Raw genomic sequence first — 20,363 nt, 5'->3', positions numbered from 1 at the left:
TATTTGCTGTAAACGACTGCTGAAAACTCATTTCTATAGGTTAACCTTTCCTTCCCCTTCATTTTTGGCCATAGTTTGCAACCATTTGCATGTATGTGTGTAATTTGGAATGAATGCCTGCCGGTATGGCTGATTACGTGTCTGTATGTTTGAGCAAGTTCACTTATCTTCAGTGTGTGGCTTTTATTTGAACTGTAAAGCACTTTGGAACTCTGTGTTTTGAAACGTGCTATGCAAATAAAGTTATTATTGTTCTTACTTTATCTCCCACTACAGTATTTAAAAAATACTTCCCCCAGTTTCATTTGAAACTGGATGTAATATATAAAAAAAAAAGGTTTTTTTGTCTGACGTATTTTGCTTAATAGCTAACTAAAATATGCCTTTGGTGCCTCTATTTCAACCCCACAGCTCTGTGTTAAAAGCTGGCTTAGCTGTATCTGTTGGTGCAGCATAGCTGAATAGTGAGGTAAATGTTGCTAATTTTTGTTCCACTAAAACTTATGAACTGATATGGATAAATGAGGAAAATGTTTTTTGGAGCTTACTGAGTTTGGAAAAAGTGAAAAGTAGCTGCTGCTGGTTTCCAAAATGATCTGCCATATGCACCTCTTTTCGAATTCATCCAGCTTTAAAAAGTTACATTGCATTCGGGACTCTAGTCATTAAGAGTCATTACCTTGCTTTAAAATACAAAATCAGAATTAAAGATTTCCTGGATGTCACCCCACCTTTATCCTCACACACATGCACCCTGAGCCGCCTCAGATTTTCCCTTATTTTAAAACACATGCTGCTAAGGAATGCTAGGTAATCAACCCCATATTTAGATCGCCTCGTGAATTAGTTGTGTGTGTGTTTCTGTTGGATTTGTTCACACCAAATAGGTCAGAAAGCTGGAATCAATTTTCCTCCCGAACATTGATGTGTGTTCATCATATTTCAGAGTCCGAGATGGCACATCGTGTAGTCACATTTGTAAACAGCATCGTAAAGTTGCTCTCGTAAAAAAACAAACAAAAAAAACTGGTGTACGGGGGCCAGTGGAAAGGGTTGGACAAGTGAATGGGGTTAGCTGGAAGAGAAACTCCATCAGGTGTTGGTGTGCGCATGTCTGCGTGTGTCTGCATTTGAGGGGTAATGAGATCAAATGTTCCAGAAACATTTCAGAGCAAAAGATGTTTTTCTTATGAGCATACAAGGATTTTTTTCAGCTCAAAAATTAGTTATGTGTGCGTGCGTGAATTAGTACTTTAATGCATGTTGGAAAATGTCTTCACCTCTAGCACACGTCACCAGTGTGATCACCTGCCACTAAGTAGTCTGAGCTTACAAATGTACAAGCAGTTAATATGTCATTTAAGCCAGTGTTGCTCCTCACACGGAGCAGAAGTTAACTGCAGTGTATGAGTGTCTGCCCTGTGAATACAGCTAATAAATCTCTCTCTCCATACTGTTGCCTTTTTCTCTCCAACTCTCTTTTCATCTTTCTCTCCTGCTGCCTCCTGACCTATTCAAAAAGTCAGTCATATCCCGTCTTGTTTGCTCTCTCTCTCTCTGTCGCAGTCCCTTTCACTGTCTCTCACTCCCATGCTGTTAATAGAGGACAAAGCAGCACAAGTTGTAATCATTTCCATAAGGCTACACAGCATCTGCACAGCCAGTAGTGGAAATCTGTGTCTGTGTCTGTGTGTGCGCACTTTGGAATGAACTACACATGTGCACACGTGTACACTTACTGTTTTCTCTGGAGAACATGACAGCTTTATGCATACATAAAGTGACTGCTTTTACCTATAGACCATGTATCAGGGGGCAAATCTTAATTGTGCAAACGTGTTGTGTAAAATGGGTTTTGGCCAAGCGAGCTAAAGGAGAGATAAAAGACAGAACAGAAAAGTTGACGGAAAGGTAACAGAAGTTTAGTTAAAACTTGCTGGATAAGATCTGATCATTATTTTATTATCACTTCATCTTTAAACTTTTAAACTGGAAAAATCTGATTTGGAGAAAACAAATGTCATCAGATTATCTGCAAGTACACTGAATTCAGTTTATTGTTTTGTCTATTTTCTTCACATTTGGGAAGTGGGCTTGATCAGATGTGTGTGCTGATTGACTCTCAGTCAACTCTAAACATTATTATACTTAAACACCAAGTAAATAACTGACCGTGGAAATACTAGACTAAAAACAATTAGTCGTTCGGTGCAGGCAGTTACTGGCATTTTGTTACGTTTTCAGATATGGGTCGTGGAGTTCAAAGAGTCAAGTTTGCACAGTTTTCAATGAGCCACACTTACAAACTTACAAAGTTTAACACAAAAATGAAAGAGGACTATAAGAAGAAATGTTTTGTCAAAATATCAACCCTGCTCTTAGGTGCTGTGTGTTATAGACCTAAACTCAGGCTTTTCACTCATTAACACATTTATTGACACTTTCAGATTTATAGCCATGTGTTTGATGAGGGTTTTGTTTGTTCCCACACACTTAGAGGATTACATGAGCTGGTATTTACATATTAAACACAAGCCATACTGCAGAATCTGTCCACAGACTATCCACAGTCCTATATTTATCTAGAGCTACAGTGTGTATATCTAACCATTTATTATAATCACTTTGGTGTAGAGTTGCAACAGACTATGCATAAATATTCTGAAAAACAACATTGCTGGAGAGAAAAGTATGTTTGGAACGCAGGCTCGAGATGCTATGGTGTAATACCTTGTGAAAAAGAAACAGACGGATGTAAAAAGAGAAGTTTTGGATGTTTCTCTCTTCGCCATTTAAGTTTCAAAAATGTGTGTAACCTTTGGTGTTATTCCATCTCCCACAATAGTAGGCTTATAACAAAAGACAGAAACCCACAACATGTGGTTTCATTGTTTCCAGAGTCTTATTGAACTGATTGAATTATAATGATAGTGTGTGTTTAGGTAGAGGGTCAGAGCACTGACAGGCCAAACAACTGCCGAAGCACAAATGTTGTTTATTCTGCTGGCTCTTATAAAAGATGGGTTTGGAGGAAGATGTATGCTAACACAACTGTATTGAAAAATTGGGATTTAACATTGTCAAACATTCAGTTCTTTTTTTAGACTGCAATTTCACCCTCTTACCCAGGTTTCCACTTTAAATGCCGTCAGCCCATCTTGTGGCCATTATTAGATTAAATCAGTCGCATAAATAATAAATAGGTGCCCTGCTCGGCCTAGTTGAAGGTCAGAATGTGCACAGGTGCCATCCTTTTTCACCACTGATAAACTAAAAGCAACCCAGTGGTCATGTGCATGTAAAGGCTGTAGTTGAATATTTTTAGCATATTATATTATTGCTTATTATTGGTAGATGAGTTGAATTGCAATGCAAACTGTAGTATTTGGGCTTAATGAGTCTTTAAAACTAAAATATTTTGAACTTCTCATCCAGATTTCTAGGCACTGTGGTCTTGACTGCAGGTTCATAATAATGAATACCAAGTAGAAGCAAAAGTAATCAGTCATTGAGAACATAACAAATTCCTTCCATCTATTTTCTTCTGCTTATTCAATTCAGCATTCCTGGGGAGCTGGAGCCTATTCCAGGGTACATCCTGAACTGGTCGCCAGTCTACTGCCAAACAACAAAGCATGCTCAAAAAAAAAAAGTAAATCAAAGAAAACTATACCAGAGAACTGGTCTCTCAGTAAAGCTGTGCTATTATTAACTCGGGGGACTGGGGAATGGTCTTTTTGTACAGCCATCACATACAGAATAGAGAGACAGGTTTTCTTAATAAAATGAATAAAGCCTGACTGAAAACAGAAGGCTTTAGCTTGACAAACTACATCTGTTGAAAAGAATAATATCTATATCTAATATGATTGAAAGCTACAAATATTAAATATTATTTCAAGGTAAACAGTTAATATTTACCGTTGATTTAGCTTCTTCTTTAGAGTGAAAATGTAATGTGTGTAATGTTTTAAGGTTATTTTGTGGTCTTTCTGATCATTTGCACAGCATGCACTGTGGTTTAGCTCCAGCTTTGGTCAAAACTGCAACCCTCTACAATATTTAAAGGGAGCTTAAGTGAAACTAAGTCCTCCTTGGATGAAGGTTTAACTGAACAATGGTTCTCCTTTCAGTGTTGTGTAAAATGCCTTTGCTTGTGGTAGCTCCTGTCTGAAATAAGAAGTCAAACAAGTTTGTGAAGAAAGCTGTGGCTGCATGAAGCCTGAAACTATGACGATGGTCAATTTTAGAGGACTAACAGTGGTTTACAGGGTTTGTCAGACACACAAACTCACATCAGGACTGCTGGTTTTGGCCCTGAAGCTGCAACAACCAGCGGTCAGCAGAGGCTGCATAGAAACATCCTTTTCTCTCCCTCAGACATGCACACACATCAGCTTAATCGCATGCACGCACGGAGGTTCTGTCCACATATCCAATGTCTCTCTATTAAAATGTGGAAGGACATGACCCTTTAGGAAAACACTGCCCCCTGGACACACTCGTAGATACATACACACACTGGACTGTGGGAGTCATATTTCTGAGTGTGCTCATGTACAATTGCTGCCTTTTCTCTAAAGACATGAAAGCAAATACAAGAAGAGGTTATACAAATACACACACTCTCAGAGGGGTATGCGGCCGGTTAAAGTGTGAAATGTAGCACGCTGTTGAACCATTTCCCCCCTGTTGATGTAGATTTAGACAAAGATGAATAAAAAGAAGCAAAGAGGCGGAAAATGAAAAAGAGATGCAAAGCACAAGAAAGAGGAAGGAGTGAATGTTCAGTTCAGAGCCAGGCAGGAATATTTAAAGGAGCGCAACAATAAATTTTATACTCATTGTGGATTTGCACATCAGAAGCTACAAGCACACATGTTTTTACAATTATGGCACTTCACAACAGGTAGCAAACTGCATACTTTCAGTGGAAAATATGGATTTGTATCCACTGCCTGTACAGACACAGAAAAAAGTCCTTGCACATCTTCTTCAAGGACTATAAATCTTCACAATGATACAGCAGAGACAAGCACAAAGATATTATGTACATGATGTTATAATTTGACACTGACCAGAAACATGTGGCCCAAAAACAGATGGAAAATACAAAAGGTAGGGCCAAAGTCAAACCTTTTCTTGTTTATCTTGTTTAATTGTACAGTGTTGGTTTAATTGTGGTTTTTAACCACAGTTTTTTGTACTTTCCAGACCCTTTTTAACCTGTTTTCTACCATATACCTCACTAGTAGTGGAAACATTATGCTAAAGGGACACTTAGTGAGTTCAAAGGTGATACCAAGGAATCACGAACAAGCATCTGTATGCAATGAGTAGGAAGTTAGTTTGGCTAATGTCCAACATTTTGTTATTCACCACTAGACCCTCATCATCCTCATCTTTGCTGTTTCTGAATATTTCATTGTTGGCAGTCGATACACACTGGTCTTCATGTGTGTGTGTGTGTGTCCGTGTGTGTGTGTGTGTGTGTGTGTGTCTGTGTGTGTGTGTGTGTCCGTGTGTGTGCGTGTATTAGCTGTTGTCAGCACCAGGCAACATATCTGGCCGAACATTAGAAGGTGGAACAAGATCAGAAGAAAGCATTTTGTTTATTAAAAGCAGCTGAAGCAGGGAGGGTATATTTTCGACTATGTGTGTGTTCAACTTGAAACAAACAGCAAAACATTAAGTCTGCCCCCGCAGCCCTGCACTCATGTAAGCGAGCTGAAGAAAGGTATGAAACTGGCTCCGCTGGCAGAAACCGTTTGAAAGCCTGGTTGTTGAACGTGCTGACAGATTGCAGATTTCACACTGAAAGATGTATTTTTACTCACTAAAGGGCAAGAAGACTGAAAATCTCATTCAGTCACATTCAGAACATAAACAATATTTAGTGCAGTTGAGTCTTAGTTTGTTCTTTTGTCTCAGAGTCTCTCAGTCGAAGCCGTCTACTTATCATCTATGCAGCATCTTGTATTTATAGAAGTATTTCTAGTAGCTTCGTTTAAGTAGTAGTACCTGGTACCAGGTCCTTTTTAGTAGTTTCTAAAAATGACCTGGTACCAGTAGTTCCAAATGAGTTGAATTGAAAATGTGACTTGAACAAACTGCATGCCACTGATTGGCCAGAGAGTGACTGCATGAGTCATGAGAGTTCTTCGAAAGAATTAAACCGGCCGTTTTTGAAACCCAGCAATGACAACACTGTGATCCAATGACGAAATACAGACGTTTACTATGGGTTTAGCAGCAGGTATACCATCGCCTCAATGTCCTCCATTGTTGTGTTGTGGTTGTGTCACATACAAATGGCATCTTGGGACTCATCTGCAATGGAAAATGACCAGTAGAGTCAAGTTGAGCTGAGTAGGTGCTAGTAGAAAAGAGAATTTGGAGACATTTAGACCTTTTTTAGCATCTCTGAAGAACAAGTTCCTCTTAAATGTCATCACAGTTTTGAATTATAAGTAAATAAATATTTCCAAGTTACAAGTTTTAGAAGTTTTTAATGACTAAACCACTGACAAGCCACATTTTTTTGTGAGTCTAATTAGTCTAGTCTTTTAATCATGCAACATAATCATTCATTTTCTGTAGCTTTTAAAGATATATATGGTCGCTTGAGTACTTTAGATATTCTGTTTGGCCGTGCTGTATGGACAGTTGAAGGTTTTTAAAGCCTTCATCTGTGAGTGGGTCTGCAGGAGATCTGCCAAGTAAGATTTACAAGGCGATGGGAGGGTTTGCTTTCTGGTAAGAGTGCTAAACCACGTTCCCCCTTTAGATTAGACCCCCTTGCCGCTCGGCTTCAAACACCCTGCCTTTTCTCAGAACTAGCCGTGCATGTGGCAGCAGGGAGAGATGAAGGGGGAGTCCGAAAGAGGGAAGGAGGAGTGAGGTTTGACAGGAATACCGACACCTCAAGTTACCATTTAGCTAAATAATGCCAGAACACACACATCTACACATGCACTGACACACCCATGGAGAAATTCATATCTCACACACACACATAGAGACAGGAGCCTCACCACGTGGACTGCCAGTATACTATTAATACCAACCCAGAAGATGCAGGTCATGTCTTGTATTTGCATTTCGTGTGTTTTTTGTTCCATCATCCAAAAAGTGATGCTTTAAAGACATTTGGCGCTGCATTAAACACTCTAAGCTTTCAGGTGGTCTTCTAAAATCCCCACAAGATGGTATAGACCAGCATGCACGATAAACATATCCATTTATATAAAATCACACAGATACACACACATTCTGCAGGTGGTCCAAGGCTGTTTGGTTCCCTTTTCTATTCCTTTCATAAATAGCATCAGGTGTTGGTTGAAGTTTCAGGTTCAAGCCAAGCAAACCACGTACAACCCTCACATGTATTCTGACAGACCTGATATTGGACTGTATCAGACCTCCCAGCTCCCTACCATCCCCTTTAAAGGCCCCTTTTGGATGCAATGGCTCTATCTTGAAGCTTTCTCTTGCATAAAGGTTCAGACAGATGTTTGTATCTTTTTGATAATCATTGGAGGAAGACGTGCAGAGAGAGGGAACCTGATACACCAGCATTAAAGCAGTGTGATACTGTAGTGTGTGATTAACCACATTTTACACAGAAAAAAGGTTGTTCCATTTCATTTTTCACCAAGGGGTAATTTTCCCTTTGCTACAAAGTTGAAGGACCAAATTTAAGACCATGGTTTCTCAGAGACGTGAGTCAGGGTTTAAAAACTGCAGGGCCTTGGGTAGGCATGGTAGGGGAGTAGCATTAATTTCAAGGCTTTTATTGCTGGTAAATGCACTAACTTACTGAATCATATTGTTTAGCATTTGGTTTCCTGATTTAACAAGTATATAGTGGTGATTCACTGCTGAGCAGTTTAAAATTACACGGTGGAGAGCAGAACACTGGCTGGAAAATAAGTTTGTGAAAGCCAGACTTCACAGTATACTGTAAAATAATTGTTCTGTAAATATTGCTTTGACTGGAATTACTATTGCTTGGCTCTCAAGAAGCTTTTACACATTTAACTTGAATTTACCTGCCCTTCATCATTTCTAGGATTGTTTTTTGACTTTTATTGCTACAGAGATCTTACTTAAAAACCTGCATATTTAGAGTGAAAACGAGGATGCTTCTGTATTTCTCCTTCCAGCTGTTAGGAGATAAAACAGTCCTCTGATTGTAATTTGCAGGAATCGAGCAAATAATCTTGATTTAGTTATTATTAATCTGTGACTCTCTTTCATAGTGTGTTTTTTGTTCTGTCCCCCCTCACCCCAGTCAGTCATGGCAGATGGCTGCCTGCCTGAGACTGGTTTTGCTGAGGGCGTCTTCCTGTTAAAATGGAGTTTTTCCTTCCCACTGTTGCCAAATGCTTGCTCATAGGTGGTTCTCTGCTTTTTTTGGGGTTTTCTCTATATTATTGTAGGGCTTTTACCTTACTGTTGTTGTAACTTGGCACTTTATAAGTACATTTTAATTCAATTGAACTGAATTGATTTTACATTGAAAACATAAATACATTTCTTGGTCCTTTAGTGCAGCTGTAGCATGTGAAAACAGCAGTCAGATACCGATCAAATAAAACCTCCACTTTGCATTCAGAAAGATGTTTATTTTACTTAAGCTGTACAAGTGGGCTGTTTAAAATAGTAACTTTAAAAACAAATAATTTCAGGTGTTGTTGTTTTGCTTTTTTTTTTTTTTTTTTATTCTAGAGTCAATCCTCAAATCCCACCTCTTGTCTTCCTGTCTCTATTTTTCCCTCACCAGATGATTCCAGTTCAAGAAATGGAGCAGGACCAGCCCACAGTGATTCTGAACATGCCCCAGAGCTTGCCGGGAAACTGGGTAAGCACTCGTGACTTCTCAGTTCTCATCACTATCGAGATATAAACATTTGAAAATGAGAAACAAGCTTAGAAGTGAAACCTGAGACAGCATGTGTAACAAGTACAGTAGCCGATTGTACAATAAACACCTTGCACACTGTCAAGAGGGGAAATGACGAGGGTTTCTGCCCACACACAGACACACAAATACGCGCAGGCACACATCGGGGTGGCTGTTTGTGCAAGTAATTGGCTCTGACAGAGTGGAGAGCAGTCTATTTGTGTGAGGTGTGATTTGGGCGGACGCATTCCTTCCTTTCCCCCCTCCCAAGTGTTCCTGGACCCTCTTGTCATGTAGCTTAACTCTTCTTTCTTTACTTGTTGTTATCACTTCATCAAACTCTCTCACCTTCACCTCCTTCTTTTTGCTCTGTCAGTTCAGACACACTTCTGCTGCACTTCTGTTTCTCTTCACACATTCATGCACTCTGTGTGGCCATTTAAGCAACCAAACATATGTATATATATAAATATCAACATAAATTCTTGCTCTGCGTTTACAGGACCTTTTATGGCATATTATCTGAATGATAAATCATCTTAAGTGCATGCACTAACACAACAGTTACACCATATATGGTAATACGCTTATAACCTTTTTTTCCAGAGTTAAATGAAAAGTGAAGATAGTGGAAACACCGGCCAGTTATTTTCAGACATAAAAACAATGGTATCAAAATAAATCAATTATATATTACTGGATACACTGATACTAGGCTGTCATCTATCATACGTACTGACTTTTTACTGGGAGAAGAAACAATAGGCAAGAAAGTGTGTTAGTTAAATTAAAGAATCCAAGGAGAGTAAATGAAAAAGCTGAGAAGAGTAGTGTTCAAACTAACTTTCAATAAGCTGTCAATCAGAATCCAAAAGGTTTTATTAACACCTTATAAACTTATAAAAACCTTATAAAATTGAGATCATAATCATTTTTGTTAAAAAAGAGATAGATTTCTAGTTTTTGAACAGGAATCAGTTGGAGGCAGCCAGTAGATCTAACAAAATGTAATCTTTATATAAGAGTTAAAATAGTGGTTTTTTTTTATTCTTTTGAACAAATTCATCCTTATTTTTCTTTATTTAAGTTAAAAAGAATTAATTGCCTCCGATATAGCAGATCTCGGTGGTATCAGTCTTATTAGTCCTGAAGTCCAATTCTTAACCTAAATCTTTACTTAAATCTTAACCCTAACTTATTTTAACCCTACACAGAACCTCACCAGAACTACTGGCATTGGGAATTATCTCGTCTATCTCAGTATAGCATCTAAAATCCATTCTGTCCCCCGCACGCACACTCCGTCCCACCGTGGCTCTCCTACTTTTGGTCTCTGGCACACTGTCTGATCAAAGGCAGTCAGTCGGAGGGTCAGCAGTATTTTTACACTGTGAAGTGTGGCGCTGAAGTGGCCCCCGAGACCCAGAACAAGCCTGCCCTTTTGCTCACTCTGGCTCTCACCTTCTCCCCTCTCTCGATCGTGGCTTTTTTTGTTCGCCCTTGCTTCTCTCGCCTCTGTTTTTTTTTTCTTCTGCTTGTTCATGTGCCCTTTCTTTTACCTTTGCTTTTTATCGTTTTAACTCGGTCTCTTTATCGTTGTTTTTTTTAACCATCACTTCAAGTTTTATTTGTCTGTTCTTGGCAATCTATCAGTCTTCTGAAGCTGCTAACCTTAATATGAACTTCACTTTTTTGCCTTTCATCTGTTTTCCTCCTAACTTGTGTTTGATTTGGTTCATCTTAGATAGTATAAATCAGTTTATTTCCATTACACCTCGCCGTATTCTATTCATTTTCCAGTCTCATCTTTATCCAGTCTAGTTCAACTAAACTTTGTTTTTGGCTCTTTCCTAGACTTACCAGTTATTTTCAGTCTAAACCCGTGCACCGGTTGAATTTGTGTACCCATCAAAGCTGTACATTAAACTGTGAATCATTGTCTCATCCAGGCTACTTTCTTTCCTCGCTCTTTGTTGGATATGTTGACTCTGTCTCGTCACAGCTCAGCTGTGGTCCGGTAGCTTTTCTCAGACTCAGGGTGCACAGAGGTGAGACTTAAAAGCCTTTCCGGTATGTTTGTTTTGTTATCCTGCCCAGCTTCAGGCCTGTCGGCAGAGAGCTGTGTTTCCACTGAGTAATGCAGCTGTACTGAAATCTCCTAATTTGAGCGCACAAACCCGTCACATAACTCTTCTCCCTGTTTGTTTATCCAGAGCTAGAATAATAACTGTGTCTAAAGAAAGAGATGAAACTGCGCTAGTTTCAGGGTGATTTACCTTCCCGGTTGATGGCTATCTGCTGTGGCTAAAATATGAGGGCTGTAAAATCAAGCGCTCCTGTGAGTGATTTCCTCTCCTGTCTACTGCTTAGGTTTTTCTTTACCTCTTTGATCTGTTTTCACTGATTGTTATGCTGTTTAAATACGATGTGTATGTATGAATAGACTAGCCTGAGGTATTGTCCAGCAATGAAATATTTGTGGTACTAAATGGAGTTAATTCATGCATTCGGTAGAAGGATGTGGATGTTTGAATAGTTTTATGCATGGAATGAATGGCTGTTTGGTGTGATGCTAGGTCACTGTCTAGCTTTTTATGACTTGTGCAATAACAACCGAGTATTTAAAGTGATGCTACACTCTTGTATAGCTGCTTTCTGGTTTTTAGAAAGCAGTTCCCATGGACGCTTGATTTCAAGTCCAATACATGGCCTTTTTATGAGCAGGAGAGGGGTACCAATGTGGATCAGTGGAAAATGTGTGTGTGTTTTCAGTGATGTAAGTCTTCTGTGTCAGGGAGAAGAGGAAGTGATTCAAGTTTTTTTCTTAAACAAAACAATTAGGGTTTATTACAGCAAATTACACTGTATATACCAAGAGGCACATTGCCATATGTTGTAACAGCACAACATGGAATTCCTGGCACTGCCCGCAGAAATGACCTCAGTCTGCTTTACGCTCCTCGCACTGCAAAAACTGTACGTCACTCACCAAGTCTCAGTCCTCGCTCAGTTAAATTTTGTTAACAGCAAAGCAGTTGATTTCATGGTGCATAATTTATGATTATGAACAAGCTCTGAGAGCTGGAGGGACATAAAATGAATCTGTAATCCCAAACAAACATTTGTAATAATAAAAGGTTTTTAACAGCCCCATGGAGTGATTAATTATCCAGAGATGGCATTTTGCAGTTATTCGTCAAAGAATGTGGGGGGAAAAATAATAAATAATAAACATGTAACTGTGATTTTTTTCTAATTATATGGCTGCAACACAAACTGTCAGGCAACATAACTGAAATTGTTATGAATCCACCAGTCCAGGAATGTTTTACTGGTCGAAGCAACAAGATCTGTAAATTGACTCTGTAAACTATTTACGACTAATAATTTAATTTGCATCAGACCATTTTTCCCACCTGCAGCTGACAAAGAGAGAGAAATGAAGTGTTTGTTTCTGTATGTTTTTTTCAAATCAAGCTTTATTTTCTTTCTCTAATTAATGAGTATTTTTTCCCTTCTCTTTACTCTTGCAGTTCGTCCACGTTTCACTCAGCCAGCAAAGATGAGGAAACGCGTCATCGCGCGCCCAGTAGGCAGCTCTGTGCGCCTGAAGTGCACGGCAAGCGGTAATCCTCGCCCTGACATTGTCTGGTTGAAGGACAACATGCCACTGGTAGACGAGGAAAGTGGAGCAAGAGGGGAAGGGAAGAAGAAGAGATGGACTCTGAGTCTGAAGAATCTGACGCCGGAGCACAGCGGGAAGTACACCTGCCACGTCTCCAACAGAGCAGGAGAGATCAACGCCACCTACAAAGTGGAAGTCATACGTAAGTCACCAATGCTTGGTCTCGTATAGAGTATAGATTAGCTCAGGTTATCAGGTGATGCTGAACCACATTTTCAACTTTGGTAGCCGTTAGTTGAAGCATGAGGTCAGGGAGTATTTTCAAAATGTACTATCATCCTTCTTAAAATAGCAGAGACCTTCCTCAAAGGTCAGAATGCTATTACAGTATAAACAGGGCTAGTAAATAACTCATCACAAGTCCTTACTGCCAGTTAGTATGTAATGCTAAACAATGGTAACCCGAGGGCCACACTCAAGCTTTTTCTGGAAATTTCAAAGGCTTCATCAGAAATAGAGATAATGCTATTAGGAGCAACAGACACCCAATCACCCTGAATGAATGTGAAAACAGCGCAACTAAAGGAGGGCTCAGAGTGACCGGAGCCAGCCCTAACTGGGAGTTTTATTTAAAAAGAAAGCTTTAAACCAGGTTAAAAAGCTAGAAACAAGGTGTCTCCTTCTGGGAGGTGCTTCTACAGGTAAAGCAATTAATGTTCGTGAAATGTTCAGTGTATGCGTTATATATGGCTACATGTGGTCATCTCATGCTGTGACACATCAAAAAGCAAATTTTGGGGGAATGTGGCGTGCAAGTATTTTAGCATTCCTGCTGTTATATTATAGACCAGTAGGAATGTCTCTCACTGAAACAATAATACACATTATGCTGTACACATCATCGTTTTACTGAAAGGCCCGCGTGACAAAATAGCAGGGTTTGAAATGGGTTTTGTTTCCAGTCTTACTCGCGGTACAGTGATTATGCAGGATGTCTAAGATCATGTGATCAAAATCACTATAATTAACTTTTCAGCCATTTAAATGATTTGTTGTCAAAGAGTCTGCTGCCAGGAAGCAACCGCTCATGCTCACGTACAGGCTTTATTGAAAGAGAGAATGACATTAAGATGGTAGTCATTAGCAGATTTCGCTTACAATTATGCTGTAATTGATGACTGTTAACTTGTGCTGACAAACATTTATATTTTACAGGATAAAAAGTGCTCATAATTGAGAAGGTGCTGGTTTATCACTAAAAATAGAAGTTTATTTATAAGTCTTCTTTCAGCAGCTTTTATTGATCCCCCACTAGTGTTGTCTGTAGGTTAGAAATGTTCAGCGGGCTTTTCAGGCTGCAGTGTGATCCGCTTTTAGTCTAAAAGAGTCTCGTTACTGTTGAGGGTCCTATGTGTGTTATGACGAGTTGTGGGTGTTTTGTGCTGTATTAGGTTGTGTTGGAACATCGATCGACTTAGTGTTGACCTGTTTGGTGGAGAGATGGTGTCGGTTTTGTGCGTGTGTCCACTCAACTGTGTGTAACCAAATGTTATAGCTCTGTTGAGAAGCTCAAACTAGCTCTCTACACTCTCACTCCACTTCACACATCTGTTCTATATTAAACCACAGCTGTAGTCTCACACACACACACAAGCGCACATAAAATAAAAAGAAAGTAAATCAAGCCGCTGCTTGCTCGTGTCAGATGTGACATTTTCTCTATCGGCTGAGATTCATCCAACTGTCCGTCATTCCCAGCTGTTAGAAAGAGAACTAGAAAAAAAGAGACACAGGGTCAGGAACCCAATAAAGACGCTATAGCAGGAGCATAAATTGTGCTCGGAGGTGAATTTTCAGCTGTATGACAACCCCTCTAGTATAAAAATCTGGTCACGTGTTTCCTCTGTATTTAAATGTAATTAACCTCAACTTTCTCAGGGCATGTTTCTGTTACATTAACATTTTTAAAGTCTATACCAGCACCATGAAAATTAAGCTAGCACTGCTTAGAACCTTAAACCTGTTTGCAAGGGGAAAAATGTATTCTTTGAACTCTTTATCAAATACAAAGAAAAGGTTTCCATATCATCACCACCACCTAGAAATTAAGCTAAGTCTGAAAGCTGGTTTTCTTTTTTTTGTTTAATTAACCTGTAATCCACCAACCAAAAAGCCTTTCTCACTCAGGCTTCTGTTGCTCTCAGATTAACAGATAACAGAAAGAAGATGATTAAGTATCTCTGCAAGGCCTCTTTTTATCAGCTGTGTGAATTGATAAAGAAGAAACAAGAGCTACGGATAAATGATCTGTTTGTACATCTTTAGCAGACAGGGATGATGCAGGGGAAGCTGAATACAGCAAATAATCCTCTTTACCCAAATTATTACTCTCTCTGGTGTAATTTACTCCAAATTTTTGTAGTTTGAAGAATACAACATTAAAAATAGTTTCTGTTTATGTTTCTGCACGTTTGTCTATTTTGTCTCTTTCTTCAGAACGTACCAACTCTAAACCCATCCTGACAGGTACTCACCCTGTCAACACCACCGTGGATTATGGGGGAACCACGTCTTTTCAGTGTAAAGTCCGCAGTGACGTCAAGCCAGTTATCCAGTGGCTTAAAAGAGTCGAACCTGGTGATGAAAACAAATTTAATTCCACCATAGAGGTACAAAAAAAACCTTTTCTGAAGCAAATTAGAAACATTAGTCATTAGACTGAATTATTTTTTAACTTTGATTATTTGAGTATTTATGTTTTTTCCAAGGTTGGAGACTATCACTTTGTGGTCCTGCCTCCAGGAGACGTTTGGTCACGCCCTGATGGATCATACCTCAACAAGCTTCTGATAACCAGAGCCAAGGAGGAAGATGCCGGCATGTATATCTGCATGGGAGCCAACACTATGGGCTACAGCTTCAGGAGTGCCTACCTCACTGTGCTTCCAGGTCAGAGGAAGAAACGTGGTGCCTGCAGAGAGAGAATTATTAAATCTTATAGTTTACAAAGCCACAAGAACTTCCACCTAAAAGTTCTTATGTGAGCAGAAATATGTGGCTTTTATTCCAGATGTATGATCTTTCTTTCTTCCAGTAGAGGTACAGATAACTGTAACTGTGGATACCAAGAACCGATCCATACAAGTGTTAATTATTCATTTATATTCCTTACTGCTAACCATTCTTTATGTATAGCAGACCATAAAGGGTAGGGGGCTGGAGCCTATCTCAGAAAGGAGCAGGGTACACCCTGGACAGATCGCCAGTCTGTCACAACCACTCACTCTTAAAACCAATTTAGAATCACCAAATAAGTTAAGCCCATGCATGTCTTAAGACTGTGGGAGGAAGCAGAAGTACCTGGAGAGAACATGCAAACACAGAAAGACCCCAGACTGGATTAAAACCCAGGACCTTCCTGCTATGAGGCGACCATACTAACCACTGGAGCACTGTGGCGCCTGAGACTAATAAAATTAAAAGATAAATAAAACAGACGATTTATGCGATTTACCTCACTCATTTAATTTCAGCCCAGTGCGATTCGTTTCTGCTTTCTCTGCTCTTCGCATCAGTTCTTACCACACATTTGACCACAACTCGTTATCTTATCGTACATGCACTAAAAAGCTTCCCGGCAAATGTTAAGCCCCATTGTTTGAGCTTCACAGTGTTTTCAGCTCACTTGGCTACTGTTTACTGTTGCTGTACCAGAAGTGAAATACTTTCAGTCTGCCCTTTGCTATTGAGCCAATTTATGTTTGAATTGAATTGAATAAATTGGAATCAAGCTTTTGATTCAGCTTCAAACTGACACATTTCAGATGAATGCATCCCTAGCTACAATCTGCTTAGCTAACCTCCTTTCTTACAAACCTCTGTCTCTAATATCACCTTTATTTAACAACATGCTAGCTTACAGCAAAAAAGTATTGTGAAGTGAATCACCATGACTCATGTAGCATGTCTTATTTCCACTTGTCATTAATGCCCTTATTTGTCTCTCCTCTGCAGATCGGAAGCCTCCCCCCAACTCAGTTCCTTTACCATCATCTTCAAGTCTCCCCTGGCCTGTGATTATCGGAGTACCAGCATGCGTCGCCTTTATCTTAGGCGCTGCCCTTCTCTGGTTCTGCCAGTTAAAACGCACCTGCTCCTCTTCTTCTTCATCGTCTTCTGCTCTCCCTGCTGCTCAGCGTCTGCCCGTGGCCAGTCGTGACCGAACCTGCCCAACGGTCTCCCCTCAGCCAGCCAGCGGGGATAAAGACTGTCTTTCGTACGAGGACTACGTTGCCCACCAGCAGCTCCTCCTGGCTCAGGGAGGCAGCGGATTGGCTCCCAAAATCTACCCAAAGATCTACACAGACATACATACACACACACATTCACATGTGGATGGGAAAGTGCATCAGCATCAGCACATTCATTACCAGTGTTAGCAGTGAGGTTAGTAGGAAGCTTTGGTGTTTCACGTTCGGCTCTTAAATCCAGCCATCAAAATCCACACTAACTGCTGGTGTACAGAGCAAAGAACAAGGAAAGCACATGCAAAAGACTGTAGAAAAGCCTGGAATTATACAACTCTGCTGCAGCCACATTTTGTGCATGAACAGACTTAAGAAAAGAACAATGAAGAATGTAAAGAAATATGGTTTTATTTTTAATCAACCTGGCATTCAGTTCATTCTGTGAGGGGAAAAAACCCCTAAATCTGTTTTATTCAAACTTTTTATGATGTCTCTTTTTTCCTTTTTTTGCTCAGAGGTCCTATTTGAAGACACAATTAAGTGAGCAGTTTAAAGGTAACTTAAAACAACGTTATATGTCGTTATCATAACCACACAGCCTCCTCAGTCACATTACAAAAACGTTCTCTTTTACTACAGGATTTCAAATATAGCTACTTGTGTATATAAATGATTATGTGGTATTTAGCAGGCTATTTCCTGGTAATCTATAAAGAGCAGTGTAGCTCGTGTGTAATGTAATAGCTTAATTTCAGAGCATATCTCAGGCGTCAGCCCAACTGAGCCATGAAAAACACAAATCAAGGCAAACTCGACTGTATCCTCAACCCCAACATGGATTAGGGCTGCTTTTGTTTTCTTCTTCCAGGCTGACAGCCGCTCTGCTGAATCGCCAGCTGCTATCTGGATGCTGTGCAAGTTGCAGTTTTTATCTTGTTCATTATACTTTAGATTTGATTCAAGGCAGTGAAGGGTCAGAAAACCGATTGCAGTAATCATTCGATCTCTTCCTGATCTCTTCTGTCACTGAAAATCCCTTTAGTGCTTTGCATCGTCACCTTTTTGCCTCATTTCATTTTATTTTTTTCTGATTTTGCAAAGGTCGCCATACTGTACCCGCATAGTGCATCTACACAGGTGCTTTTTGGGGGATCGATAAAACCTCCCCCAATCAACGTGAAAAGGAAATAGTCTGAGTTTGAGTTGTAACCTTTCTTCCACTTTTAAGTTTGAATGAGTCAGACCTTTTTCATTCCTATTAAAACACGCTTTGTAGGCTTAGCTATGTTCTTATATTACTTATCTTTGAATTATCCTGGGCAGAGGCCTAATTGGGTAGATTAACTGAAAACACCCGGCAAAGGGTTCACCACCTTCACTAAAGCAGTCTCAGCAATCAGACACACAAGTCAAACGATGACATTTATCTGAATGTCTTTTTATACCTCAATGCTCCTGGTAGGTGTAGGGATGTTCACCTGCACCCACCCGAAATAAAAACATTTACCCTGAACAGAACATCAAAGAAAAGCAGCTGCAGCAAACATTAACGCACAGCAAGTTTCAGCAGACCTTCTTTTGCTTTTTTCCTCAGGTATCCATCTCTGCGTCTGCTCGTGAATCTGACCACTTCATAAAACTGTGTAAACTGATATGCTAAGATAAGATTTAGGTTTCAGGTGTTTTACATTATGGTGCTCGCTGAGAGGCACGTTCAGCCATGTGTCGGGTTGAAACAGCGGGGTGACTCTGTCCAGAAGAGCATAAACATAAAAAAAAAGAAGGGTAGAAATTTCATGTGGAATATGAATCAGACTCTATGCTTGCCACGCCAGTTTGCATAAAAGCAACATTTCTCTCTGCAATCCTTCCTTAGGGCTTAACAAAATACAACAGCGAGAACTTTACAAGGAAATGATATATCGGAATCATCTGGTAACTTTAATGCTTGTTCTTCACAATTTATTTTTGCACATAAATCTTTAATCTCAAGAATGACAATGTACAAATATATTTTTATAGAGATACTTTACTCCTGTGTATATTTTTATATTACTCACTGGTATGCCTGGCTGTGTCACTAAGAACTAGTTTCCTGCAGTGCTTTGAGTGAACGCATATAGAACCAACTGCTGGTTAAGCCTCCGGTTGCTTTCTTTTTTCATTTTAAGTCACCTGAAGAAAAGAAGTTCAGTACATTTGATACTGTTATCTACAGAGTAATTGTACTTTTACATTATATACATCAAACTGCCTGCATATCTCCAGGATATCTTCAGCATGCAACACTGCACCCTGCATCATTCTTGCAGCAAGGTCACTCTCTTATTTACAGACTTAAAGACTTAAAAAAATGGTTGTACATTTCAAAAGGGAGTTCATTTAAATGCCTCTTTGACAGAAAACATCATTTGAAATATCTCAGTTCCCTGCTCGTGAGAAATCTTCCATTTTTTCCTTTTACGCTCACCCTGAAATGTGTGAACTTTACTCTTTTTCTTCTTGTATTGGAACAGTAACCTTTCATTCTGTCACTGTTACTTGTTATATGCATCAAAGCTAATCAACTGCCAACAGACTGACTGTGTATATGTGCACTCACCACTAGTATGTACATGGAATGACATTAGTGTTGAAATAATAGATAATGTTAGTTGATTTAGTCAGAGTGGTTTGGACCATACAGAAGCTCTTGCAGCACATTGGCCCATGAAACGTTGTAAATGCTAAAGATAGAAAAAGAAAGTGTGCTTCTAATTTATTTTATTTTTGACATTTTTTTATTATTATTTTTATTTTCGTATAATTGGGCATTATACTGCATGAATTGATTCTGTGTTCTAGTCATAATGTAAGCTATGTAGCAAATACCACTTTGATGTCCTTGTAAGATACTGTATTTATACATGCTGACAAAATATACAAAATTTTATTGATAATCTTTATATTGACAATCTTGTACAGTCTATTGTCATTTAGTTTTAAAATGATTTCCTCCTATTGTAATCGTGTTATTGGTGCCATTAAAAAAGTAAAATCTGGTTTATTTTGCCTTTTTGTTCTTAAAGATTCACTTCTGCACTGAAAGGTATTCCCTGGCCGTGCTGCTGCATCCATTTTCTGTCACATAGATGCAGGCGGGCATTCCAGTTTAGTCCAGCGCAATACCTTCCAGCACCATGGGACTGTCTTTAAGTGAATGTCCTTCTCTAAATAGTCAAAGCTCTTTGACTGTGCGAGCTGCAGCCAGCGTTTCATCTGTCAGCGTGTCTGTCTGGAGGGATGACAGACAGACAAGTATTGCGTGCAGATGGAGGGTGTGAAGGCGCAGTGTCTCTCTGCTCTCTGACTCACCCGAAGAGGAAGATGATGACAGAAAACACTGCTGAAAGGATGGGGCATTTCTAAAGAGTGGAAATGGCTACAGGGCAGGATGTGAGAACAAAGTCAGTTTTTAGCAATGTTCAGCTCCAGTTTATGAGAGTCCAATGTAGTTCTGAAAGAGCTTGCTGCTTACACTTTTTAGTATCTGCAAGCAACATTTTTAAAATTCTGTTGAGCATTAGTCACAGACGCCCATTAACAT

The 20,363-nt window shown here is 39.5% G+C and overlaps 1 protein-coding gene across 2 annotated transcripts in view; it reads left to right on the top strand.

Annotated features, from left to right (window-relative positions):
• Positions 1-19,791, top strand: part of fgfrl1a (fibroblast growth factor receptor like 1a) — a 64,665-nt gene extending 44,874 nt beyond the window's left edge. Inside the window, exons 4-8 of one of the 2 annotated variants that reach the window (XM_063485542.1) lie at positions 8,786-8,863; positions 12,439-12,732; positions 15,057-15,199; positions 15,299-15,479; positions 16,545-19,791. In XM_063485542.1, the coding sequence (XP_063341612.1) occupies positions 8,786-8,863; positions 12,439-12,732; positions 15,057-15,199; positions 15,299-15,479; positions 16,545-16,969 (1,121 nt within the window). In that variant the 3' untranslated portion in view covers positions 16,970-19,791. Of the gene's footprint in view, positions 1-8,785; positions 8,864-12,438; positions 12,733-15,026; positions 15,200-15,298; positions 15,480-16,544 lie in introns of both variants that reach the window. The other variant, XM_063485533.1, reaches the window with a different exon arrangement.
• Positions 19,792-20,363: the final 572 nt, after the last annotated feature.

This window comes from Pelmatolapia mariae, linkage group LG2, assembly GCF_036321145.2.
Source record: "Pelmatolapia mariae isolate MD_Pm_ZW linkage group LG2, Pm_UMD_F_2, whole genome shotgun sequence".
Classification (NCBI taxonomy): Eukaryota; Metazoa; Chordata; class Actinopteri; order Cichliformes; family Cichlidae; genus Pelmatolapia; species Pelmatolapia mariae.
Note: the sequence above shows the minus strand (reverse complement) of the source record. Positions and strands in the feature narration are given on the sequence as shown.